The following is a 24,470-nucleotide window of genomic DNA, read 5'->3' on the forward strand; positions in this document are numbered from 1 at the left end:
TGTAGCTCTGGCTAGCATTGAACAAAAGACTCCCATGTGTTCCTCTCTTGAGTGCAGAGAAACATAATGACACTTAACATCTCTTCAGCATTTTCATTTTCTGAAGCACATTATTTTTTTTCAGGCAAGCGATGCAGTCAAGAACACTTTACTTGTCAGGGGCTATTTCTTTCCCCAGCCTTGTATGTACTTCCAACACTTCACAGTCCCTGCCAGCTAATTGTCCTTGAAAAAAGGGTTGTATCTTAATTAATTTCTCACTACAGTTCCCTTTGTCTGGCTCCTATTCATCAGTTGAAGTGACGCGTAAGAGTGAATCATTATCATAAATTCGACATAATAGTCTAAAATTGAGTTTCACCTTCTGGGCTTTTCCAGAGCCTTTCAACTGTATATAGGTGTTTGTTGAGTTTCATTGCTTTTATTCACAGACAAGGTCAATAGAAGTCAGAAGTAAGAAAGGGTGTAACGAGGATCTTTATAGGACTATATTATTTACAAGACCATTTCTCCTGAGTTTAATACCTTTCCAGATATTTCAGACAAAACTGTTTAATGACATGAAGTCAAATTTATATTGGTTGTATGTTTAGTAGGAGTTCATTTAGTGTGAAAAAGCAGAATGTCTCTCATTATTTCTCTTCCTTATCTGCAGGTTAAATCTAGGCTGAAAAGAGTAATTTGTTACTCTTCTGTATGCATCTCAGGATATCTTCTTCCTGCAGGCTGTGAGGGAAGAAGGAAACAGACTTCTGAGATTGTTCCAAGTCATCAGTAAATAATCAAGTTTTACATTTTGTACTGCAGCAGCATTCTGCAAATCTTTGTTGTTAAAGACCAAACTTGTTTTCTAGAAAAGGGACACATCCTTACATCTTCACAAGTCCAAAACATATTCATTAAAGCACTGTAAATTTTATCCATAAAGAGTGGATTTTTCCAGTGGAGTGGGTTATGTTAAGAAACTTGAAATAGGAGAGCAATGGGTTTGATACTAGATGTTAAGGATTATCAGCATATTATCCAGTTCCTGTCATTAAGTCGTATTTGAGGTCTTGGATCCAAACCTTTTGAAGGTACAGAGTTTTTTAAAAGAAATGTGACACTTTTGTTTAATTTTTGATCCCCTTGTTTGACTTTGTTGATACTGAATGCAGTGTATGTCATGTGTTTTCGTTGGTTTATTAATGGATGAATGGATGGATAATTGGCAACACAGATTGACAAAGAAAAGGTGGGACAGTTAGGGTGTTAAATAAGGTAGACAGGAGTACTTGGAGTCCAGGCATATGTTAAGAGTTGTGACAAAGGCAAAGAAAAAAAAGGCTTGCACTGAGTTTTATGTAAGGCTGGACAATAAGGAACGAGAACAGGACTTGTATTGACTGGAAAAGCTGTGCAGCAGGTTAGGGTGCTTAAAGATAAAGATGGACTACTTTGAACCAAATAATTAAACTGAGGTTCCAGTGCAATAACTTTTTTGTCGTGTTTAAGTTTTTCATTGCCAAATTGTACAAATTAGTGCAACTTATTAGTGTATGAGTAGAATTCAGCTGAAAAGACATGAGGACTTTATTGGGTGGGGCTTGACCCCTGAGGCCCATACATAACAGACACTGGAGAAATATAGAAATGGTCAGAAGGAGTTGCACTGTGTCTTTGTGGATCTAGAGAAAGCATAGGATAGAGTACTGAGACAAGAACTGGTACTGAGTGGGGAAGTCAAGAGTGAGAGTTATCCAGGGCATGTATGAGGATAACAAGATAGTGGTAATGTATGTGGTAGGAGTGACAGATGTGCTAAACGTACAGGTGCAATTACATCAGGGTTCAGCTCTAAGCCCTTTCTTGTTTGCAGTGGTGATGGATAGGTTGACAGATGAGATCAGGTAGAACTTTCCATGGACTACGATGTGTGCTGACAGCTACTCATACAGTAAGGAACAGGTGAAAGAGAGCCTTGAGAGTGGAGGTATGCTTTGGAGAGAAGAGAAATGAACCTCAGTAGAACAGAGTACAGTAAAGATGCAAGGACTAGAAACAGAGAAGGTGGGTGATTTTAAATAACTTATATCATACCAAACCAAAAAACAGTGCACCAGAGATGTGAAGAAAAGAGAGCAGGTAGGGTGGAGTGGATGTAGATGAATGCCTGGGTATAAGTAGTAAGAATAGAAGGAAAGGTTTGTGAGATGGTAATGAGACATAGTGAGGCCTATTGACCAACAGGATGTCAGTGGAAACTGTGCTAATGTTAGAAAAGGGAGAAGGTGTGTTTGGCATCAGGGGGAGAAAAGGAAAAGCAAGAGTGTGGAGGTGAGAGTACTTTAAATGTCGGGACTGTGACTGGTAAAGTAAATTGAAACCCTGTATAATGTATGGTTTGGAGATGGTAGCACTAACATAAAGACAGGAGGCGGAGTTGGAAGTAGCAGAGTTGAAATGCTCAGATTCTCATTGGGAGTGACCGAAAAGGACATTAGAAATGAGTATATCACAGGACCTGCTAGGGTAAGAGGTTTGGAGACAAAGAGGCAAGGCTGTGATGGTTCGGACATGGAATAGAGGGATAGTGGATACATAGGACAAAGGATGTTAAGACAGAGCTGCCAGGCAGAGGAAACAGAGGGAGACCACACAGAAGATGCATGGATGTAGTGAAGGACATGCAGAGGGTTGGTGTGACAGAGGAAGATGCTAGGGTTAGCATGCAATGCAGAAAGATGATTTGCTGTGTCTCCTTAATGAAAGCAGCCAAAAGAAGAAGAAGAAGAAGAAGAAGAAGAAGCAGAAGAAGAAAAGGAAGAAGACTATTAAAAAGGATTTTGTGTTTCATATGATGTTTCACAGCTTTTTTATAATAAGCCTTTTGAGATAGGAAGAAAAAAAAACTCCAACAGGGAATAACAATCATCCATACTTTGGTGTTAATTATGTGCTGTATTCAAGGTTTGGCTAAAATTCTCAATTTTACTATTGTTTGGTTTTAGCTAACTTGATTTAGACTGAATAGGATTCATAATACATGCCATTTTGTGGTCCTGGAATTACAGTTAAGTGTCTCCCTGGCAAATTGATCATCACAGATATGATTTGTCAGCCAGAAAAATATTTTAGTGCTCTCTATCTTTTGAAATATTCAACCCCAAAAGACTCCTTGAAAGTAATGCAGTTCATGAAAATGTGTGTAATTCAGTTTTATTAAAAAGTTTTATAGAGCCATATAATAATAATTCCAATCGACATTAAATATTTAAATCCAGGACCAATCATCCAATCTTCTGATAATTTGCCAGGAATGGATTCCTAAATTTTAGTTTGGACTGTTCCCTATAATGAGTGAGCATAATGTAGTGAAATAGACTTTAGCATTGTTTTAGATGGCACACAGTTTAAATCTTGCGCAAAATGATGGCTTAAAATGTTAATTTATCAGAGCAGAAACCCTGTTGGTTTAATTCCCCACTAAGTGGTGTCTTTGCAGGTTTCACCAGATGATGGCAGCAGGATTCTTCCACAAGCTGGCACTCTCTGGGTTAAGGGAGATCCACAATTCCTGACACAACAGTTACACTTTGCAAATGCAATGTTTTTTTGTTTATATGGTCATAATGACTCAGAAATCCAGTCATTTCTTTAATGATTCAAATTTCCAACACAAAGACAAAGAAGTTACACTAAAAAAGACATTCGCATGATAACAGCAGCCTATATTTTACTGCATTTAAAGCTTCTGTAGTTCGAATGACTGACCAAATATCTCCAGTACTTTAATGATTTACACAAATATTTAAAAATGTTGTGTGTATTTGAGATCCTTCATAATTACAGCATAATTATTTATAAAAGAATCAATAAAGGAAGCGATCTAAGTGACATCAGTAGAAATATTTCCCCACTGAGATGTTTGTGTAGTAGGCGAGTGGATCACAGGGTACTGACAGAAGCAGTTACACAGCTTAAATATCTCTGCTGTTCTACAGCACCTGCCTCATAAGCTGCCAAAGCTGAGGCCAGATGGCACTACTCTGAAAACACCTGGTGCTCTGCACACATCCCTTCCTCACACATTGTGGACTCAAACCTCCTCTTCTTCTGCTATTGTTCAGGATGCAGTTAGATTATCAGTTGTATTAGAGGATTACAGCAACAACTCAATAGAGGATTTGAGTAATACAAAAGTACATCTAAAGAAAAGAAAAAGTCTTAAATCTCTATTCTTCACTCAAAATCTGATGAAACGTCTTCACCTAAATTCAGGCCATCAATATTTAATAAAAAGCTATTTAAAAAGTCAGCGTTGTCAAACTTGTGTGCTTTTGACATTTCGAGCTGTGGGCTTATTAAGAGATCATAGGTCAGTGACATGGTGAGGAATGTGTTTCAGATTAAATTGCACCCATCTGTGGTATTTGTTTTATTTTGTGGGATTTATCTAGATATAGTGAACCTCTTCAAAGGTGTCTTTATTATTTTTGTGTGTCTGTCCACTACCTACCTTTTGCCAAACAACTGAAAGTGACCAGCCACTAGAGGGCACAGCAGGTCTTATTATCCACCACTAACGCGTCCCTTGAGACGGGGTTTTGGTGGAGCTCTGATGTGGGGTCAAGGTGGCCTGTAGGTTTAGAAATGTATGGATCCATAGTGTGTAAGTGTATAAACTGTGTGAGAGGAAGGCTTGTAACAAAGTAAACCACATAGAATGTGTGAGCATGATTGTATTCATGGAGAAAATACCAGCTTGATGAGAAACACAATAATAACAGCAAGCAAATTTTTCAAAAATCCTTTGTAGAGCATGAGCAGTCTTAAAACATGCAGCTAAAGTTTGTCGAGCAAACATTTGAAAAGCTCATATTGAGCTTCAAAATGTATTTTTTTCGCCTTGTTTATCCCCAGTGTAGTTCTAGTGAATATCTCTGGGGTTGTTGTTTTTTTTTGTATTTTTTTGTACAGAAGCAGATGGCCGGGCTGCAGAGTACAGTCACCGCTCTCTCTACCAGCTCTGCAGCGAGGAAACAGCGAGGGATTAATGGCAATCCTGCCATCACTTCCAAGTTGGCTTGTAAAGTGAACAAGCCTAGCAACTAGTTAATATTGGACGGTTAAAAAATAGCTACATGTCTGTGGCCTCCACTCAACTTTATCCGCAGTTTTTTATTTAATACTTTGATTAGTTGTCAAAGTTTGGGGATGCGGCTCTTGAGCAGTTTACCTGCACAGCGTGTAGGCAGAAGGTGAGCTGAAGGGCAGGAGCGTTTATTTATTGAAGTTTTGGAGGATGCTGCTTCAAATCAGACAAACCCATCACTTGTAAGTACAAGTCTTAAGCACAGCCAAGCACAGAGGCTGCACTGACTGCAATAACGCACACGGTGACAGGCAAACTGCATGCATATATGCACCTATTCACATTTTCACCCATCCACACCCATTTGGGATTATACGCAGGGTGGCTTAAAATGTGGATAGGCTACACTTTGTCATATAACTGTAGAGTTGAATTATTAGATTGAAGTTGAATAATAAGCACTGAGTCAAACAGCACACCCTTCATCTGCGGAGCTGTAATTAACGGGGGCAAAATGCAGGCGATGGCGAAGGAAAAAAAAATGCAAATTATTCTGCACAAAGGCTCCTCACAAATTGGCGTCACCATTTCTCAAATTATATCATTACTATATTTTGAAAATGTTAATCTGTTGAGCGGATTTCCCGGGGGAGTTGAGTAAATTAGTTCTATTTCCGAGACTGCCTCTCTGCAAAGGCACGGCAGCGACAAGCACCTCTGATTTGCTGATTACAATTAGACTCCCCAGTTTGGGCTCCTTCAAGCATTGATAATTTTCGGCATATTAAGCACGTTTTAGCAAAGGTGATAAGTCAGTTTTAATTGAAATGAAATTATTATTCTAATGGAAGTTTGGTTATTATTATTAGGAGGCACTAGTCATTCTAGCTTCATTTTTAATATATAAATGCTGGGGAGTAAAAAAAGATTTTGAAGGGCATTAGGGTGTCAGGATTGAATGAGGTAATTTGAAGGGAATTACTTTCTCTTCTATCAGAAATGAACTGAATTAAAAGTCCAAATCAATCGCTTTCACTTCTCCATTCTACTTTGACAGCGGCACAATTACAGATAATTAGATGGGAGGAAACTTTTAATTGTGGGATTAGAGGGAAAGAGAATTTGTAGGATCAGAGGAAAATTTCTAGGCAGAGTTTCTTGCTTAAAATCGAATCAAAGGATTTGCGAGCTTAAAATGGCAACCAGCTTTTTTTCCCTCCTGCTGTTTAATTGGAATTGCATCTAGTTCATCCAAATCATCCAAAACAATTAATTTAGATTTAATTCTATAATTATCATCAAATCGAATAATGTGCAACCTAATTTAGATAGTTAAAAATTAACGTGCGTGAAGTTAATTGAGTAATTAAACTCCTAAACTGCTGCCTATTAATTTGCCTGCCTAATTAAAAATGAATTTGATTCTCTGCTACTAAAGTAGGCATCAGTGTTGGATGGGCATGTTGATAAGGCCTCTGTCTTTTTTGGGGTGAGGGGGGTGGTTGGGAGGGGATTGGGGTGTATCATTTGAACACCTATATTAAGTTGGCAAGCCTATGAATTTCAGTTATCTGGTTATCTGGAGTCAGGTGAGTGTGCTGCTGCAAAATCCTCTTATTGGATGCTCAGCCAAACAGACAAACAACACACAAAGTTGGCATTAAAGAGCCTTATTTAGGGAGGGGAAGATAAAGTGCAAGTACACAAAGTTAACTTCAGGTTATTTAGTTAAAAATAATAACTTTAATGGGTGTAAAACTCTAGGCAAATATGCGTCTGAGTTCCTATAGTCTGCTCGCTTGGTCCTTTGATCCCTTGATTAGAGTATGACTAGTAAATGAATGAGTGGGCATGGGGAGTTTGTGTGCTAAGGGGAGTTTAGCACTGCCACTGCTGTTTTTCTTCACCTAATTCATCACTGTGGCGAGTAGTTGATTTACAGCCTATAGCAGCCACCTTAAGAGCACCCCTAAGAGAATAAAGCAACATTTAACACTCCTATAAATGATTTAAATACGCGAGGATTGATGCAGTGGTAGAATAAAACTATAAGGTGTGCGTAGCTCCGAGTATATGGCGCTCATATAAGAGGAAAAACACACTCTCAGGGCTTCAGTCTGCGTGACTATTCTGCTATTAGCCTTAAGAATGAATTTAAATATATTACTAAGGGTTGGGGAGGCCTTTTGTCATTGAATCTGTGCATAAGGAAAGAGACTAAGCCTCAAAGTGAGAAATGAGCCATCCATAGGGAAATATCAAGTAGCAGGAAAATGTCACGATAATGTTGAGTTGCTTTAGACAGAGCAAGCTGTTTTCTACGTGTAAGTGCACACCTTAGGCTTGTCAAGTGCTGTAATTTACAATTATTTTTAAAGGAAAGTGTTGAAATTGCATTAGTGTGTATCTGTCAGCCTCCCCTATTTACTTGTCGTGGAATTTATCTTCCTGGATAGAAAGTTAATCAATTAGTTTATAGGCCCTGTGCACTTATTGATTCAGATCAACAATACATAAATGCAATAAAGATGTTGTGTCCTGTTGTAACAAACGGCGTGGACATATAAATCAGGAAGACAAAAAACATTAATATTTTCTTTTTCTTTTTTGCCTCTGAACAACTGCCAAAAGGTCCAGTTGTAAAAAAGGTAACAAGGCAGGGCAGCGTCGCGGCTGAATGCTGGCCTTGTTCGCCTTATTATCGGGTTAATTAAAGCTAGAATCTGACAATGTCACCCGTTGTAGAAAAACGGATTTGAATGCAATGTCTCAGGAGACTGTGTCAAGGGCTGCTTTTCACTGAGCTCCTGTGTGCGCCCGAGTGGGGGGAGTGGGGGGTGGGGTGGGGGGTGCAACCCATATATATGCTTGGGATTGACTAAAAGCAATTATTGAATTTTAGATGTTCAAAAAAAGGGGAATGAGCGGGGAGGAATTATTCATAAGATCTTGGCCATGTGCGTTAAAATTAAAGTTAAAATACAAAGAGAGAGCGCTTCAAAGACAAGCCCACCGCTGCTAAAAAGGAAGATGGATAAATGGGCGAGATCATTTCTGAGGAGTTCATTAAAATGTAGAGCTACACGCTGAAATACAGAGGGTTGTTATTTGGGCTTGGGGGTCAAGTGACGATCGGATTATATACTTCCTCATAATAATATTAATTAAACAATTTGCATGCTAATAGGGTAACAATTATCGCAGCTTCTGTTGAGAGATTCAGGTTATTACAACATGCCAATCCGGGTGCCAAGGGTCAGGGAATGAGTGGGGTGCGAAATTTCAACTCTGATTAACATTATGACAGCGCCAGACTTGGGATAAATAAAGTCGAATTAATTATTTGAAAACCTAATGAGCAGATAGGATTTAGGCTAGTCACATATTGAGTGCCAGGTTGCACAAGCAGGGGAGCTTTCCACTTTTGTTTCCTGACATGAAATGTTGTGTATGTTTGTATAGTGCACATATGGGACTGGCTTTTTTTTGTTGTTGTTGTTGTTGTTGTTAATTCTGCTCGCTTGTATTGTCTTTGATGTTAAGCAGTAATCTCTAGCAGCTGACGCTTTTATTCATATAGTTATGTATTTTGTTCATAAAACCCTGGTCGTAATCGAAGCTTTCGCCTTGTAACAGTAAAAGTATTATCGGTTGACTTTCACTTTGCGCCTTCAGCTACCCTTTAAATACAGCCATATTTCCAACAATCACCCTATTTGTTTTACGCCCTGCAGGTGACCTGTCTGAGTATAAAAGGTTTAGTGCATTTAAATGATGATCCATACCTAACGTGGGGGGTTCCTCTTAACTCAGTGGTTCCCAAAGTAGGGTTTAGGGACAATGCTTGACCCCCACTGTCCGCAGAAAAAGGATCAGCCATCCCCAGGATCGGAGGTCTTTTTTTAATTTTTACTAATATATATCTTTTACTTTATCCCCATCCTTTGCACTTCATACATGCAAGTAAAAAAGAGAAAGAAACAATGGGTCAAAAAATAATATCAGCAAACATATTTAAAGACAATGGGTCTACGTGATAAAAAATACATATATATCATTACTGTCGTTATTATTTAATCAGGTCTAATATTTATCTATCTGCAGGTCCTCTAGTGAACAAAAAGTCTGGGATCGAGCCTGTGGCCTAATCTATCCGCCTGTAGCCTTTTCTTCCCGGCATTCAGTGAGCCCTTCCTCCCGGTGGGTCCCCCGTGTAGTTGCGATGTAGTTCTTATCAAAGCCCTCCTGTCTTGTTGTGACAGCTCTGATATTGTTTATTGAGGTGGATGTCAGCTTTAATTAGCAATCGATACGGGGAGCGTTTGCAGAGCGCGTCTCTGACGTCAGAGTCCATTACCGCTTTTCATTGGGTCTCATATTCCCAGAGCCTGGGCTAATTATTGGGAGGTTCATGTGGATAAAGTACAGCTCATCGCTCCCTTCACATCATGTCCCCTACTCGTTGGCCACACTCACTGCATGCTTTTTAAATTCCCATCACCGGCCTCCAGACGTCGTTTCCTTTTGCCTGCGGGATGATGGACAGCAGGATACTGGATCCACCTCACGCCCAGTTCGGAGGCTCTCTCGGCGGGATGGTGGGCTTCCCGTACCATCTGAGCCACCATCACGTTTACGAATTAGCCGGGCATCAACTTCAATCTGCGTCCGCGGTTCCTTTCTCAATAGACGGATTACTTAATGGTTCGTGCGCGGCTTCAGTGGGTAATTCCAACCCCCTCTTGTCTTCGGGTTGCGGGATGAATGGAGATAATCAGCAGTACAAACTGACAGGTAAGCCACATTACACAGCACACAATAACCTCCCATCAATGCTGGCTTGTTGCACAGAGACAAAAAACCCAGAAAGAAACAAAGACAGGATGTTGCGATACAAGTTGTCTTCTTCATCGCGTGTTTAAAAGGCGAGCAGAACCTCGCACACAGGCACAGATTTATCTTCTTCGCCCCCCGACTTCATTTCATTCATCGAAAGCTGAAGATGCATCCAAGGAAAACAATGTTTCTGTCAGTCAGTAATCACTGGAGCAGGGGAATGCCCGTGTTAGTGTTTTAAGCTTTGCTTATTTATTTATTTATTTATTTATTTATTTAAAAGAAAGAATTGCGTGGAAGCTGCAACACACACGTGTGAAATGCTGCAAATTTTCAAATGAGACCATAATTTTCGGGTCTAAACTTTGCAAAACCCTTTACCCGTGCATGACACCGACGCTGTTAAAAATATACTAAAATGTGACAATTAAAAGAAAAAAAAAATACTTATCCTCTGTTTACATTTATTCTCATTCTGCTGTCAGACTCGGGAGACCCAGACAAAGATAGCCCTGGCTGCAAGAGGCGAAGAACTCGCACAAATTTCACAGGTTGGCAGCTGGAGGAATTAGAAAAGGCTTTTAATGAGAGTCACTATCCGGACGTGTTCATGAGGGAGGCACTGGCTCTCCGGTTGGACTTGATAGAATCAAGGGTTCAGGTAAATACGTATTTATTTTTATGAATCCGAGTCGTGACTGTGAGCTCTGTCTCTCTGTTATCTCTTTGTTTACGTTTTATTTATCCATGATAAAGATTAGGTTTTCAATTTTAAGCTATACAGAGACAGAAAGTGTAACTCAGTCTTTCAGCAGTATGGGGAAATTTGGGAAATAATATAAGCTCTATTATATGTAGGATATGTTTTTGTAATAAATAAAATATTTCACAATATGATTGTGTTTTTTCTGGCATTTCATAAATTATGTTAGTGCATAAATATAATAATAACAGGTTTCTTTAAAATAACAAACAAGTGATGAAGTTTTAGGTAATTATTTGGGGGGCAATGCTGGCTTATATTCGTCATATATGTTAAAATATAACCAAAAAGAATGAGATATAATAAGACATGAGATATATGTCCCTAACATACCTGTTTTGTTTTGTTTGTTTTGGTTTTATTTGATTATTTTATTGGTTAAATTTTTGAAGACAGCCAAGTAGAAGTTTGCAAAGTTTGATCGTATTCGAGAGTTTACCTTGAAAAATATTATTTGAAAAGTCTTCTAATGACCCACACTTCAGTTATCATGTAAAACCAGAGCTTTTTATTTAAGGCTATTTGGATGTAATTAAAGGCCTAATTAAAAAGCTGCACAGAATTCAGCAAGAGCGAGACATAACCTGAGTATTTGTTTAATTACCATATTGTTAACACACCGGCGATTTTGGGCCTAATTAACTTCCCCTTTGCAATGACAGACGTGCTCATTACACACATGTTCACCTTTCTTTTCTCCGCAGGTATGGTTTCAAAATCGCAGAGCCAAATGGAGGAAAAAGGAGAACACAAAGAAAGGTCCAGGTCGACCTGCTCACAACGCCCACCCCACCAGCTGCAGCGGGGAGCCCATGGACCCGGAGGAGATCGCCCGGAGAGAGCTGACCAGGCTGGAGAAGAAGAAACGAAAGCAGGAACGCCGGCTGCTAAAGTCCCAGAACAAGCTTGTTTCTGGGGATTTATTTCACACCCCGGGATCAGACAGCGACAGCGGGGTGTCGCATGTGACCGACAGTGACCACAACACAGGCCCACCTTTTGACTCTGTGGGGGGAAATCAAACGCAATCGAGCTGCGACCAAACACCTCACTCTCTCCAGAGCCAAAACCACAACCAAAGACACTTGGACAGGGACGCTGGCGACTCCGAGCTGGACTCGCCCGACCCCAGTCACGGGCCAAGCCTGTGTCCCAACAACAGCAGAGCCTCCAGCATGCAGAAACTCAACCCTTTTAGCGTCGAAAGCCTCCTTTCGGACCACAGACCGAGACGCAACCCCGCGGCCTTACCCTCCTCACGGCCTTTGATAGGGAAGGGACACTTCCTGCTCTATCCCATCACACAGCCGCTTGGATTCATTGTTCCTCAAACTGCCCTGAAGACGACAACAGCAGTAAACTCTGACTGTGACACGCCGGCGGAAAGAACCCAGGCTCACGTCCGCTGCAGCGTCTCTGCGAGCTCTGCGGAATGTACGAGCAGCTCGCCGGACTCTGCAGAAACCACGCAAAGGGCACAGGTGGGATCAGAGGCAAAGACAAATTCACCGCACACGAGCCCGCCCAGGGCCGCCTTTTCCACTGGCAAAAGTACTCAGACCTCGGTTATTTGCAGCGATTCGACTTTCGCTCACGAACACGGTTCACAGCTCGTTGAGTCTGTGGATGCAGGCAAAAAAGAGCATTTAGAAAACAAGGATCACCCCAGCAGCTCCGAGTCTGTCCTCAGTGACTGTCCTGCAGATACAAAGACAGACTCTAAAGAACATGTCGACATGGAATAAATGAGCAGGGGGGGTTAAAGAAAAAAAGAAAGAAAAACAGCAGAACCATATCGATATAGCCCCTAAACTACACATTTCATTAGGCCAAAGGTTAACCAGAATCTACATCTTTGCATCTAATTTCTAGCCCCCCCTCCCCAGCTGATATTTTGACAATGTGCTCTCTCTCTCTCTCTCTCGTCTCCTTCTCTCTCTCCCAATCTCTGCGAGTGTGTATGTGTGTGCGAGTCGGGAGTCTATAGATATCCTTTAATGTGTGATAACTTGTCAAGAAAAACAAAACACGAGACCACGACACCAACAAAAATCCTCAAGAGCTGTAAGAAAGGTATTATACTATTTATATATGTAAGGTTTTTCTTAAATAAATCTATTGTATACAAGCACCTCAAACCGTGTGAGACCTTAAATAGCAGCACATCCAGTGCAGGACTACAGTAGGAAGGGCTTTCTTAAGAAATCTCATGTTGTACTTTGTATATTGCCTTAACAAATTTATTCATCTATAAGCCCCCACTGAAATGAGGTTACGAGCCTGAGGCGAAAAGGACCCGCTCGACTCCTGCAGAGTTTTGATATGAAAGTAATTATTTTCCCGGTGGCTACTGCAGGGGGATTCAGTTTATTTTAGCTCAAAGGGGGTTATAATACATTACCGATTTCTAGTGATATGAAATCACATAAACTTCCAAGAATAATAGAATTAGCATGAAAAGGCCTGGGTGTCAAATTGAAATAGGAAAATAATAGCCCTGGCAGCTGGGAGTGTGTGTGTTTGTGCATATTGGATAGAAGATGGGGATTCGTGGGGAGGCATTTTCATGAGCTTTTTTTTCTTCCTCCTCTCCCCTTCTTCTTCTTCTATCTCTCTCCCCACTTTGTCAGGGCCCCTTGTAGCAGGGCTATATTAAGATAGATGTTCGATGATATCCCTCATTGTTCTGTCGCTTTACATTGATGTTTCTGTGTTATCAGCCTATTGATCATGCGTCGGCTGTAATAGGACGGGCTGAGGCAAACGTGCCTATTTACAATAGCAGAACACATTTGTTCTAATAGGGTTGGTGTTCCCCAGGGATGCCGTGCAGGATCTGGGACATCTGCTCCCTTTTGCAATATTAGCAGTGTTGACCACAATATCAAGACGACCAAAGGAAGAAATGTCGAGGCGACTGTGTAGCAACATATATATATATATATATATATATATATATATATATGTATATATATATATATATATATATATATATATATATATATATATATATATATATATATATATATATATAAAATCTTTAGACAAAACTACAACAAAAACAACAACAAAATAAATCCCGTCCAGCTATATGTAGAGTTGCTGGTTCACTATTAAGAGCCACAAGCCCTTTAGTGTTCTCTTTGGGTCTTGATTTGCAAATAAATTGAAAATAAGAGGGGTGAGCTTTACATCTGAGCCGGCGCAAATGAATTTCTGAGCCAGTGTCCCTTTCAAAATATTTACATAAATTTCAACCCATGCAGCTGTTTGCTCTAGGAAGCAATGTCTTATTAGGTTGGTGGGGGGCAGGGGCAAGCGCAGCCAACATGGCACACGCAGTGAACACGCACAAGATTAGGCCTGCACGGCTCTGGGTTAGAGGTGTATCTCTGCATGGTGTTTATAGTGCTGAGATGATAGATTCCACATCGATTTTGTGCTTCTTCTTTTATTATTAATTTATTTTACATTCCGCTATTAATCCCAGTTTTGAGGGGAGTTTTGCAGTGTTTTTGTATGATGCATAATGGATTACATTTTGCGCGTTTCCGTTCTAAACTCTGACACAAATGCAGACAGAAAAGACCAAACTGCAACCACTGCGATTTGGTTAAAAAAATGGTGTATTTACTAAATTGTGGGATAACCGAAGCCAATTTGAAATAACCCCTAAGATTCTTCGGTGTGTGTTTTTCCATGCTACTCTGAGGCTATTTGGGACGTATGCCCAGTTCATCCATAATTCATTAGCGCACTGAATAGGAGTATCGCTGGCTGCACATTGGTGGCCTTAAGGTGAAATTAGCGATTTGCTTAAGTAGTTAAGCTTTTCTTGCCTGAGAGCTGCACGCTGCATGATTCAAGACAAACTATCAATCGATATGCCCAGGCAGCCTCCAGGAGATGTGTCGTCCATGAATCATACTTTATGAATTCAATTTATACCCGGAGAAATTTTCAATTTGAACGCCGGATCATTATGGGAGAGTGTAAATTGTTTTTGCTCTATTATGCATCGGACGCCATCATTTTTCTTTCTAATTACGGAGGTGTCAGGTCGGGCTGTCATGCAGACGCTGATTTTCAATTTAACTGATCATCATGCATTCATTTTCCCATTTGATAAATCTGCTATCTCGAAGCTTCTCCATGCCCGGAATGCTAAAAGAGAGGCACAGATTGGCAAAGTAATAGGGGCCTGTATGCGGCAATAAGTGCAGATCAGGCAGCTAATTTAGCACCTCCTGGTATTTCCATTTCCATTTCTCATTTCCAACTCTCAAAGGAGGAAAAGCAGCCCAAAGGCAGAAAGCTGGTAGGCTTTTCATATCGGAGAAAGACAGAGAAAAAAAAAATCTACCAAAACGGCTTGTTTTCAGCCACACATTCCCTAAATTAGGATATCAAGCTTAATTAAGGCTAATAGAGTTTTCTCAGTATGTGTTAGTTTTATTTAATAGAAACAAATTTGCGCAATTAATTATGGCCGAGATATTAAGAGTCTCATTTGCAGCATTCGAGCTGCAGACTAAATCAGCGTCCTCAGAAATAAGCCTCTCATTTCCAAGCCAAATGACTATCCAAATGTTTTTATACGAGCTTCCATCACACACGGTTTATCGGTTGATTTTCTGTAATATATACAAGCAAACTAAGTCAGATTGGAGACAAATTTACACAAGTGACGATCTATTAATGCACAGATTTAAATATAGATTTGTGGGGTTTTGTCTCGTAGAAATTGTATTATTTTGCGCACTGAGTTTGATTTGATATATATATATATATATATATATATATATATATATATATATATATATATATATATATATATATGATTTGCCAATATTACTCAAATATATTTTCAAATGAGAGTGGCGGGAAAGGATTTACAATTTTCATGCTCAAATCAACTCAAATGGACAATGGTGTTCTCCCCACAAATCCATCTGTCAGTACAGGCTACTCTTGTGCGCTTTGTGTTCCTGCATGAGATCTTAGAGGCTCTGAAGGCTCAGTTTGGATAAGAAAAAACCGTGTCCCTTTAAAAAGGATCCTCCATAAAATAAAATGGCACTTGACATTTGGCTTCTCCTGCAGCAACTCTGCCATGCCTTTAAGGATTATTTTACATCTCATACTCATTAATGCGCCGGCGGATTTAATCATTCTTATCTTTCCTGTGCATACCTGGGATAATCCTGAAATTACCATCTGCATTGATTTCTGGACAACCCTTAAAATAATTTTAATTATGGCTGAGTATTGCGTGAAAAAACCCTCTAATCAAAATTTAGTTAATAACGCTTCGACTCTCAGATTTCGGTACGGTGTACAGGTGAAAACTCAATTTTAGGATTTTTAAAAAAAAAAAAAAAAAAAGAGCTTCACGGTTTTGCTAAGATCATCTGCTCATTTTGCCCATTTAACCATGTGCACTCAGGTTTTTAAAAATAAATAATTTTTATTTTTATTTATTGTTTTTGCACACATTCAAGTATTTTTGTTGGGCTTGATGATTTTCACACAATAAAGTGATAAAGTATTAGAAGACATATTTCACTATGCCACAGTTATTACACACTCTGAATAGTTGATCTTAATAGCCATATTTAAAAAAACCAAGTGAATCATATATACATACATATATATATATATAGAAATGTCTGTGTTGATCTATGAGCGGGTATAGATGGATTTTTTAAATTGTTTGCAAAAGACTAGCGGGGAGCTAATTAATATATAAAGCTTTCTGATTAAGTATATAATCAATATGATCTTCCTCAAAAACTCTAACATGGTACATATAAAAAAGAAAATCACTCTGCAAACAAGCATTTCATTTCCTCAACACATCTCTTCCTCCTGATGAGTAAACTCATCATTAGTTGTATTTACACAACTTTTCTTTTTTAACAGTGTTTTGTTTCCCCTGCATTGCAAACGTGGGAGTATGCGAATATTTGCAAAACACAAAACATGACCATTAATGTACATCACTGACAAGTTCTGCTATAACACACAAAAATAACACAAAGGACTCTCTTCGCTGTGACAAACGAAACAGTTAAACTGATCTTTTTTTAGACAAAAGTGAAGAATGGGATGGGAGCAACAGTTTTCTTAAGTCCAATAACACAAAATTTCCATCTTCTCTCTTTTTTTATGTCTTTCTCATTAAATGTTGCATATTTCTACATTATGAGAGTATATTGTCTTGAAATGGCTGCAGGGAAGGATTAGATATTAGCCTCCTCTTCACAATGAGAGCACTTGAATCCTGGTATGTGAGAGGTGACAGGAGCCTTTTCAGAGTAGTAACACCTGTTGCTATCTGTCTGGCCTCATTATCTGAAGGGGGCTGAATTGTGCTTTTGGATTACACAACCTAACAATTCATATGACAAAGAAAATATTAGAAAAAAATAGATAATGGTAGTTTAAGAGGGATTTATGTGACTACCACAGCAGACATGCTTCTAACATGGCTTTTTGACAGTGTCTTCCTTTCAAAAGGCCACCTTGAATTTATCATGTATCAAAATTTCGGATAACAGATAACTGAACATGTTTGACAGTATGCTACTTTGATATTTCTCCTACAGAATTTCTCAGTCTTAATACTGAGGAATAGTTTAAAAAAAACAAAAAAAAAAACAAAAAAAACCTCAGGTTCTCTGAATCTGGCATGTGTACTGACTTAGCTACTAGGTGAGTATGTGGGTCAAAACAAGAAGACATATCTTGATATGAATCATATTTATAGGTTCAAACCCCTTTTCAGGGTAGCCTCGGTACGGTAAAGTTTGTATACACTTAAAGAGTGGGTCACAGTACAAATGTATTTATTTATTGTTTTTATTCTAGGCAGTGAAAGTAATCACCTGCAAATTTAATACTTAAAGAAGTAAGAACTGAAAATAGCGTGTAAAGCCTACACAAAAAACACAGAAACTACACAAAGTTAAGCAACAAATATGTTAAACTCATATTTAAGGCATTGCAATTTTTACAAACTAATTAGGGTGTTATATTTTGTAACAGAGCAAAGAACCATGGACATTAATTACATAAAAGGAAAGCACTTTAAATAAAGTAGATACATTTGAATGAACTACATGATCTGACAGCCCAGTCCAATGTTGCACATATATAGTTAATGAAGGTTGCAAAGGGTGTTTCTAAGAGGAGAAAATAATGGCAAGTAACATTTTCTATTTTGATTAAAAATATGTCTACAAAATTGTATTGAAGGTTTGTGTTATTTCAAACATCCTGCCAACATATGAGTTACGTGAATAATATATCAATGTTGATACGTTTCCAAAGAAGAAAAGAAAAACAGGTGAACCAGTACAGTAATATATCTCCATATGTATATGTATATACATAGCAATTATCACCTTCTTTGCTGGTCTGATTCATGAAAATAATATAGCCAAAAAAATAATGAATTCCTTGTCCTCTGTTTGGCTCCAATTCCATATTTACAGAATGTAGGATAATTGGCAGACTATTGCTCACGAGTATGTGATGTACTTGGAACATTCAAATATACTTCAGCTAGCTCCTTTACTAAAACTGTTATTAAAAAACCCCATATAGAATATGATACTCTAGTCCAAATGCATTGCAATAAGCTCAACTGAGTGATAATGTTTTTTTTAACAGATGTATAAGTAACTGTTTAACAAGTTCACCATATAAACTTACAAGAAAATAGCATTGGCAAAGAAATGCTGAGGTGACAAAAACATTGACCTTCTTGGCTATCATATATTCATAAACAAACTATTATTAATTAATAGAAGCATAATTATACAGTCTTGCAGTCTGCTACTTAAGCCAGCCAGCCAGTTAGCAAATGTGTACTATAGTTTACACTAAAGTTTACTATTAGTTATCAACTGAATATTACCATAGCCGTACTGTATAATGTGTGACAGGTGATTGTTCAGTACAATTTTAGCATGTATGGCAACTAATCCACAAAGACTGAACTTTAAAGTTTGGTAGTTATTCCTGATTTAACTGCAGTCAATCTCCAATAACTTATTTAAGGTTAGCTTAAGGCTGTGATTAGGACAGAAATGCTTGCCTAAAGTCAGTCTTTTCTAAATTCTGTCTTGTAATAGATGCAAATAAATGAAATCTGTAGGAATCAGGGTTGCAGAATATAAAAAAGAAAAAAAAAAGAACTAATTCACACTGCCAACAGTAAGTTCATGAAATAGTTGATAGAGCTGGGTTACTTTAAAAAAAAATTCTCATGGCTAGATACAGGACTTGCCAGATCAAGGGGCAGTGCATAATCACTGGATCCACCATGTGCTAGTGGCTACGCCAAAGCAATGTACAAGATGTAGGCGGGGTTAGACTGTCACTTAGCCCTGGCTCTAGTTTAACAAGATGTGAAAGCAATCCTTGATCCAAGAGGGAAGGGTGACACTGAAAAAAATAACAAAAACTCCAGGCTATAACAGCAATCAGCCTTGCTTCTTAAAAGGTTTGGTATAGTATGTGATGACCAGTAGCGATGATTAGCCAGCTGAGGCAGGAGCAGAGGCTCTTGAAACAGCAGTTCAAGGAGGCAGAAGACAAAGTGCAGAGCACATCAGAAAACCTTCATTTCATGATGAAAAGGGACCTTTATAACATTAATAGCGCAGAATTTCACAAGTGGTCCTTAGCAGAAACAGACTGAGGAGCACTGCGAGATTTACGCAAGAGCAATCAGGGTAACAAATAGGATCCTTTATAGTCTCCAAAAAGATCAGTGGCTACATTTATAACATGTACAGTTATGCAGACATAGAAGAGCTTGAACTGCCAGAAAGAAAAAAAAGCTTGTATCGCAGAACAGACCCTTTAGAGTGATTTTTTTCAGCGCATAAAGTTGGAGTTGATTTTACAGGACCACCAATAGGAGTAAAAAGACAGTAAAACATAAAGCCTGACACTTCAAAGAGAAAGTGGCACTCAAATAATCCTGAAGAATTATGTAATGCTAGCAGCTGCCCATGCCCCAAGAGCCAATCAATAAGCCAACCTGGAAACATATGAGCCAGTCATCTTGTCACTGTGACATGTGCACACAACTGATGTTCAGGAAAGATTTGGCTGTGTGGTAGCAGTTATCATAGTAAAGATGTAGGTAGGCAAGTGTACATTTGTTCAAGTGCTCTGGTGGGGAAAAGAGGCTGATCACATCAGCACTCTGGATTGAGTTGTAAATAAAGTAGTTATGTTATTATATATTTGAGCAAGAGTGCTGTTTTTATTTGAAATGCTTTTTGGAAGGGGTATATATGAGCTAACAAAACAAAGTATAAAAAAGGCTTCAACATACAAATACATCAAAACATAACACCCTTTTTAGAGATCTACTGCTCCAAAACATAAACTGGTGCACAGTTATCTTCAGCCAAACACCTAAACAGCAACAGCATGATTGGGTCTAAAAGCTCTGCATATGTGTAATGCGGATCCAGGCATTTATTGATTTTTATTTTTAAAATGAGTTTACTTAATTTAATTAATTGTAAAACCTCATTTGTCATCTAGGCTGGAATGCCCCACAGACAAAGTTAATTACTCTACTGTTGGACACTACACATTCATATTACAAGCCTTTGGCACTGACCACATCCCATTTTCCACATGGTGAAAGACATGAGAAACTGAAACAAAAGGAAACTTTCTGGATTTATAAATTACAGACCAAATTAAATAATATTCTGGTTTAAATTAGGACCTATACTTTACTTCTTTTTTGAAGACTTTTTTTGTTTTCTTGAATATTTGGGATGTGAGCATTACTAGGATACCTACCAAGACTTGCTTAATTCCTTAAACTGTTGCCTGTAAGTGGAGGTTCCAGCTTACCAAAATATAGCATTTTGACATAGCAGCTGCTTTTTCTGAGGCTGCTTACATTTATTCATAGAAGATGTTCTGACTTGGCTTATCTTGTTTTCTGATTTTGCAGTCTACCTCTCCTGCATAAACCTGAAAATCTACTATACACAAGCAATGGTTCCTGGTTCCCACTGATGATGGGAGGAAAGTGGTTATCTGCTTAAGTCATTTATCTGTCCAAGCAGGAACTCGTTGCAACGTATAGTAGTTGGCAAATTACTACAGCTAGGTAACCTTGGTTCTAGAGGTCCTGGTATAGGGTTTCATGGCACAATAATCACATAATTTCTCGGAATTTCTCATTGGATCAGTGTGAATCATAACCAGTGTGACTTCAGCGTTGAAGAGCCACCAAGGAGGAGGAACATCCTCAGCTGTTTGGAGTTGAAGCCATCTTTTGTTCAATAAACACCTCCCAAATGCTTACAGAAGTAGTATACAAAACATTGATGTGAACCAAGAAAGAAGAAATAACAGTTTGCATAAAGAAACAGTTATACATTGTCACAGCTAAATGGTCCCCCTTGCAAAAAAATAAAATAAAATTCGTATGTTTACTTCCTCTCCACTCAAGGAAGTTTAGTATTTGTCAATTGTCATAATTTTGAAAATGTAATTTTTCAATTTTTCTGTGGATGGGTTAAGGAATCTGCAGTTGGATTTCTGTGCATCAAATGTTTTCAGTGGATGAACTGTAGGCAGGCCAGTTTAGCACCACGACAGAGCCATGCTGCTATGATACACTCAGAATGAGGTTAGTCATTGTCTTGCTGAAAGAAGTTAGACCTTCCCTGTAAAACACTTTCTTTGGATTGCGGAATACCTGCATCTGTCATTAAGCATTAAAGGTGCCTTTGCAAATATGTGGGCACTCAAAACAATCAACAATCAATATTATTGTGTTGTTTACCATATAGCCTTAAAGGAAAAAACATTCTGGCTCTAGGAGAATTATGGCTGGAAAACATTTAAGAATGACCCTCTATAAGACATCTGTGATTCTGAACTTAGATTTTTTTCAATAACATTTTATTCAGATACCACTAAATCACAAAAGCAGTTTCTTCAAGGGGCTTCATATTCTAAGGTAGAGACTCTAAAATAATACAGAGAAAACCCCAACAATCAAACAACCCCCTTTGCAACAGTGGGAAGGAAAAACTCCCTTTTAACTGGAAAAAACCTCCAGCAGAACTGGGTTCAGGGAAGGACTACCATCTGCTGTGATTGGCTGGATGGGTGCGGTGAAAGAGAAAAGATAAAGGAAAGAAAAATAGATGTTCTCAATATAAACATAACGTCAATTTTAAGTAATATTTTTATGTGTACAAAGGGTTAATGGTAAAAACAGGAGACAGATATATATCTATTTTCCTCTTGTAAATTAATGATGTGGTTTGAGGCAAAGATTCATGGGGTTTTTATTGTGGGTTAACACACGTCAACTTAAGATCTACATTAAGTCACAGCATTTAAGTCGATGTTGAATTTTGCATAGAAGATAGATAGATAGATAGATAGATAGATAGATAGATAGATAGATAGATAGATAGATAGATAGATAGATAGATAGATAGATAGATAGATAGATAGATAGATGGATGCATGTTGGATTAGTGGTTGCTGGCATATGCATGTTTCAAACAAGTAAGGTTTGCTTTAATTCCAGTTGTTTTTTGGAATTAGTGCAAGCATGCTTTTCTCAATAGCAGAATATTGTATTCATGCACGTATGTTCATGGAAATTTGTGATCGAGTGCATAGAAAGAGCATGCTGAATTGCACCAGAATATCAGTTATTATCTGGTATATTGTGTGCATGTAAATATTGTCATTGGGAGCTTACCACTTGGTGGTGATTTATATGAAAAAGACAAGCATTTTCCTGCCTCGACTTCCCAGGGAATCTGTGCCCTAGAGGTTAATGAAGTGTGAAGTGTGAAAACTTCCTGAGATGGGATGAGTTAAATAGTGTTCTCAGATGTTAAAGCAACACTGTCCAAATTTATTTGTGTGTGTCAGTTCTTTATAAGTCTTAAATCTGGCAAACATGCCCCATGGGCCATCTGCTACCACTACTGGAGCTAATGCTATCTCGTGTATCCCAGTTGGTCCACAATAATGGGTGTAATAACAAGATCTAAGTGAGAATTTGAACAGAAGTCATGGAATTTCTCAGCATTTGTTTTCCTGTTCAGTGTTTATAATAACAAATATGTTGAGATATTTCCCGTGCAAAGGTGACAAACCAGTGAAAAAAATCCACATACGTAAAATATATGAATATAAAATTTTGATTTGAGCATAAAAATGGAATTGTGTGCAATTTAAAAACAAATAAAATAAAACAACAAAAAACAAAACCGTATAACAGACATTCCTTTAAAAAAACAAGGCATCTAATTTTGCAAGATGTGATTATAAGCATAACAGACATACTACGAATACTGCTACTACTACTAATTACAATAATAATAATTACAATAATAATAATAATAATAATAACAGAAATAACAATTTCAATGGCATATTCCAGTTTAACTGTATGACCTCTTTAATGGATATAATATGTGCCTAAGGGAGACTTCACTAATAGACATTTTTTGGCTGCAATTAAAAATGGTTCCCATGAAAGGTCTGACATGTCTGCTAAGGCAAGAGTCTCAGACCTGGCTCTTTCCTTTCGTCATTAAAGTGGTATTGCAAATGTTCTTAGCACATCAAGGCCAAGACCTCAGATCTCACTATTACACGCGCATTATTTAATCCTAGGGCTCTCTGGTAGTACTGACATGTACAATTTCTGTCATTAACGTGCCTGTAAGCCCAGGGATGGACCAGACTCTGAGATCCACTTGAGGTCCAGGTTTTCATTTAATGGCCCGGGGGAAATGGGGTTCAACTGGGCCTGAAATTTTTACTATAAAAGAGCTCTGTAGAGGAGCACGATATGGTTCTGTGGTCAGTCCAGTCGATCACGTTAGGGCTGAGGAAGTGGTGAGATGTGACAGCACAGAAACATTTCAATACTGACACAGTGTGCTCAAGAGCTTCAGGCACTCTTTCTGAAAAAAGAAAAAATGTCTTGTATCAGTCCTGTAAATAGGTGTGATTAGTCATGAAGGAGCTTATTGTGCACAGGCTAGAAGCAAGTTAGAGGTGATAGTGGGACACAATCAATCCCGTTTACCTCGTGGAGGTGTGAGCATATAAATCAGTAGCTCTGAGGACGGTTGAGGATGCCTCCTTCTCAACTCATTATTGACAAACTGAGTAGGACCTGAGGAAGGAACATTTTAGGACATAACATTAATTTCTTTGCGGTCGATGAGCAGACAAGGCTTTCAAAATAAGGGATTAAGAGAATGAAGGTATAATTAAAGCAGCATCTTCAGCTGAGTATAGGCAGGGACAGCACACTACAGTATTGTACAGTGTCTAATCTTCACAAGATGAGTTATGTTTTTAACTATACGTTTGATGCAAATACAAAAATGGTGCATGCAAAAGCAAATGTGTAGATTGAAGTCTGTTACCACAGAACCTGTAGCTGTGAAATCAACATGTTGTGCTAAAAAGGTTTCTTTATGGTTTTATTTCCACTCGTGTTTAGAGACAACATTAAACAAGTGAATCAAAAGGAAAGTCACATACTGGAATGTAGACAACATTAACGGAATAATGGTATAACTTCCAGCAAAGAGGTGAGCTGACCTAGTTCTAGCTGTAGACTCACAAGCCATGCTGTCTCTCAGAGGACTCGATTCTCCTCCAGAGAAAGGTGACTGTGTCCTTGATGGAAGGCAGTCAGTGGCCTCTGCAGTGCAACACATTTTCCCCCTTCACTAAGGCAGATGTGATGCTAAGTTCATATAC

General features: G+C 38.5%; 1 protein-coding gene and 1 long non-coding RNA gene across 2 annotated transcripts in view; both read left to right on the forward strand.

Annotated features, from left to right (window-relative positions):
• The window catches only part of LOC143418395 (uncharacterized), a 105,503-nt gene that overhangs the window by 40,467 nt on the left and 40,566 nt on the right, over nt 1-24,470 (forward strand). The gene's annotated exons all lie outside the window — the stretch shown is intronic.
• uncx (UNC homeobox) lies at nt 9,496-12,810 on the forward strand. Its single transcript, XM_004552224.2, has 3 exons — nt 9,496-9,868; nt 10,396-10,571; nt 11,378-12,810. The coding sequence occupies exons 1-3, from the start codon at nt 9,610-9,612 to the stop codon at nt 12,416-12,418; spliced, it is 1,476 nt and encodes a 491-aa protein (XP_004552281.1). The 5' UTR covers nt 9,496-9,609; the 3' UTR covers nt 12,419-12,810.

This window comes from Maylandia zebra, linkage group LG4, assembly GCF_041146795.1.
Source record: "Maylandia zebra isolate NMK-2024a linkage group LG4, Mzebra_GT3a, whole genome shotgun sequence".
Lineage (NCBI taxonomy): Eukaryota > Metazoa > Chordata > Actinopteri > Cichliformes > Cichlidae > Maylandia > Maylandia zebra.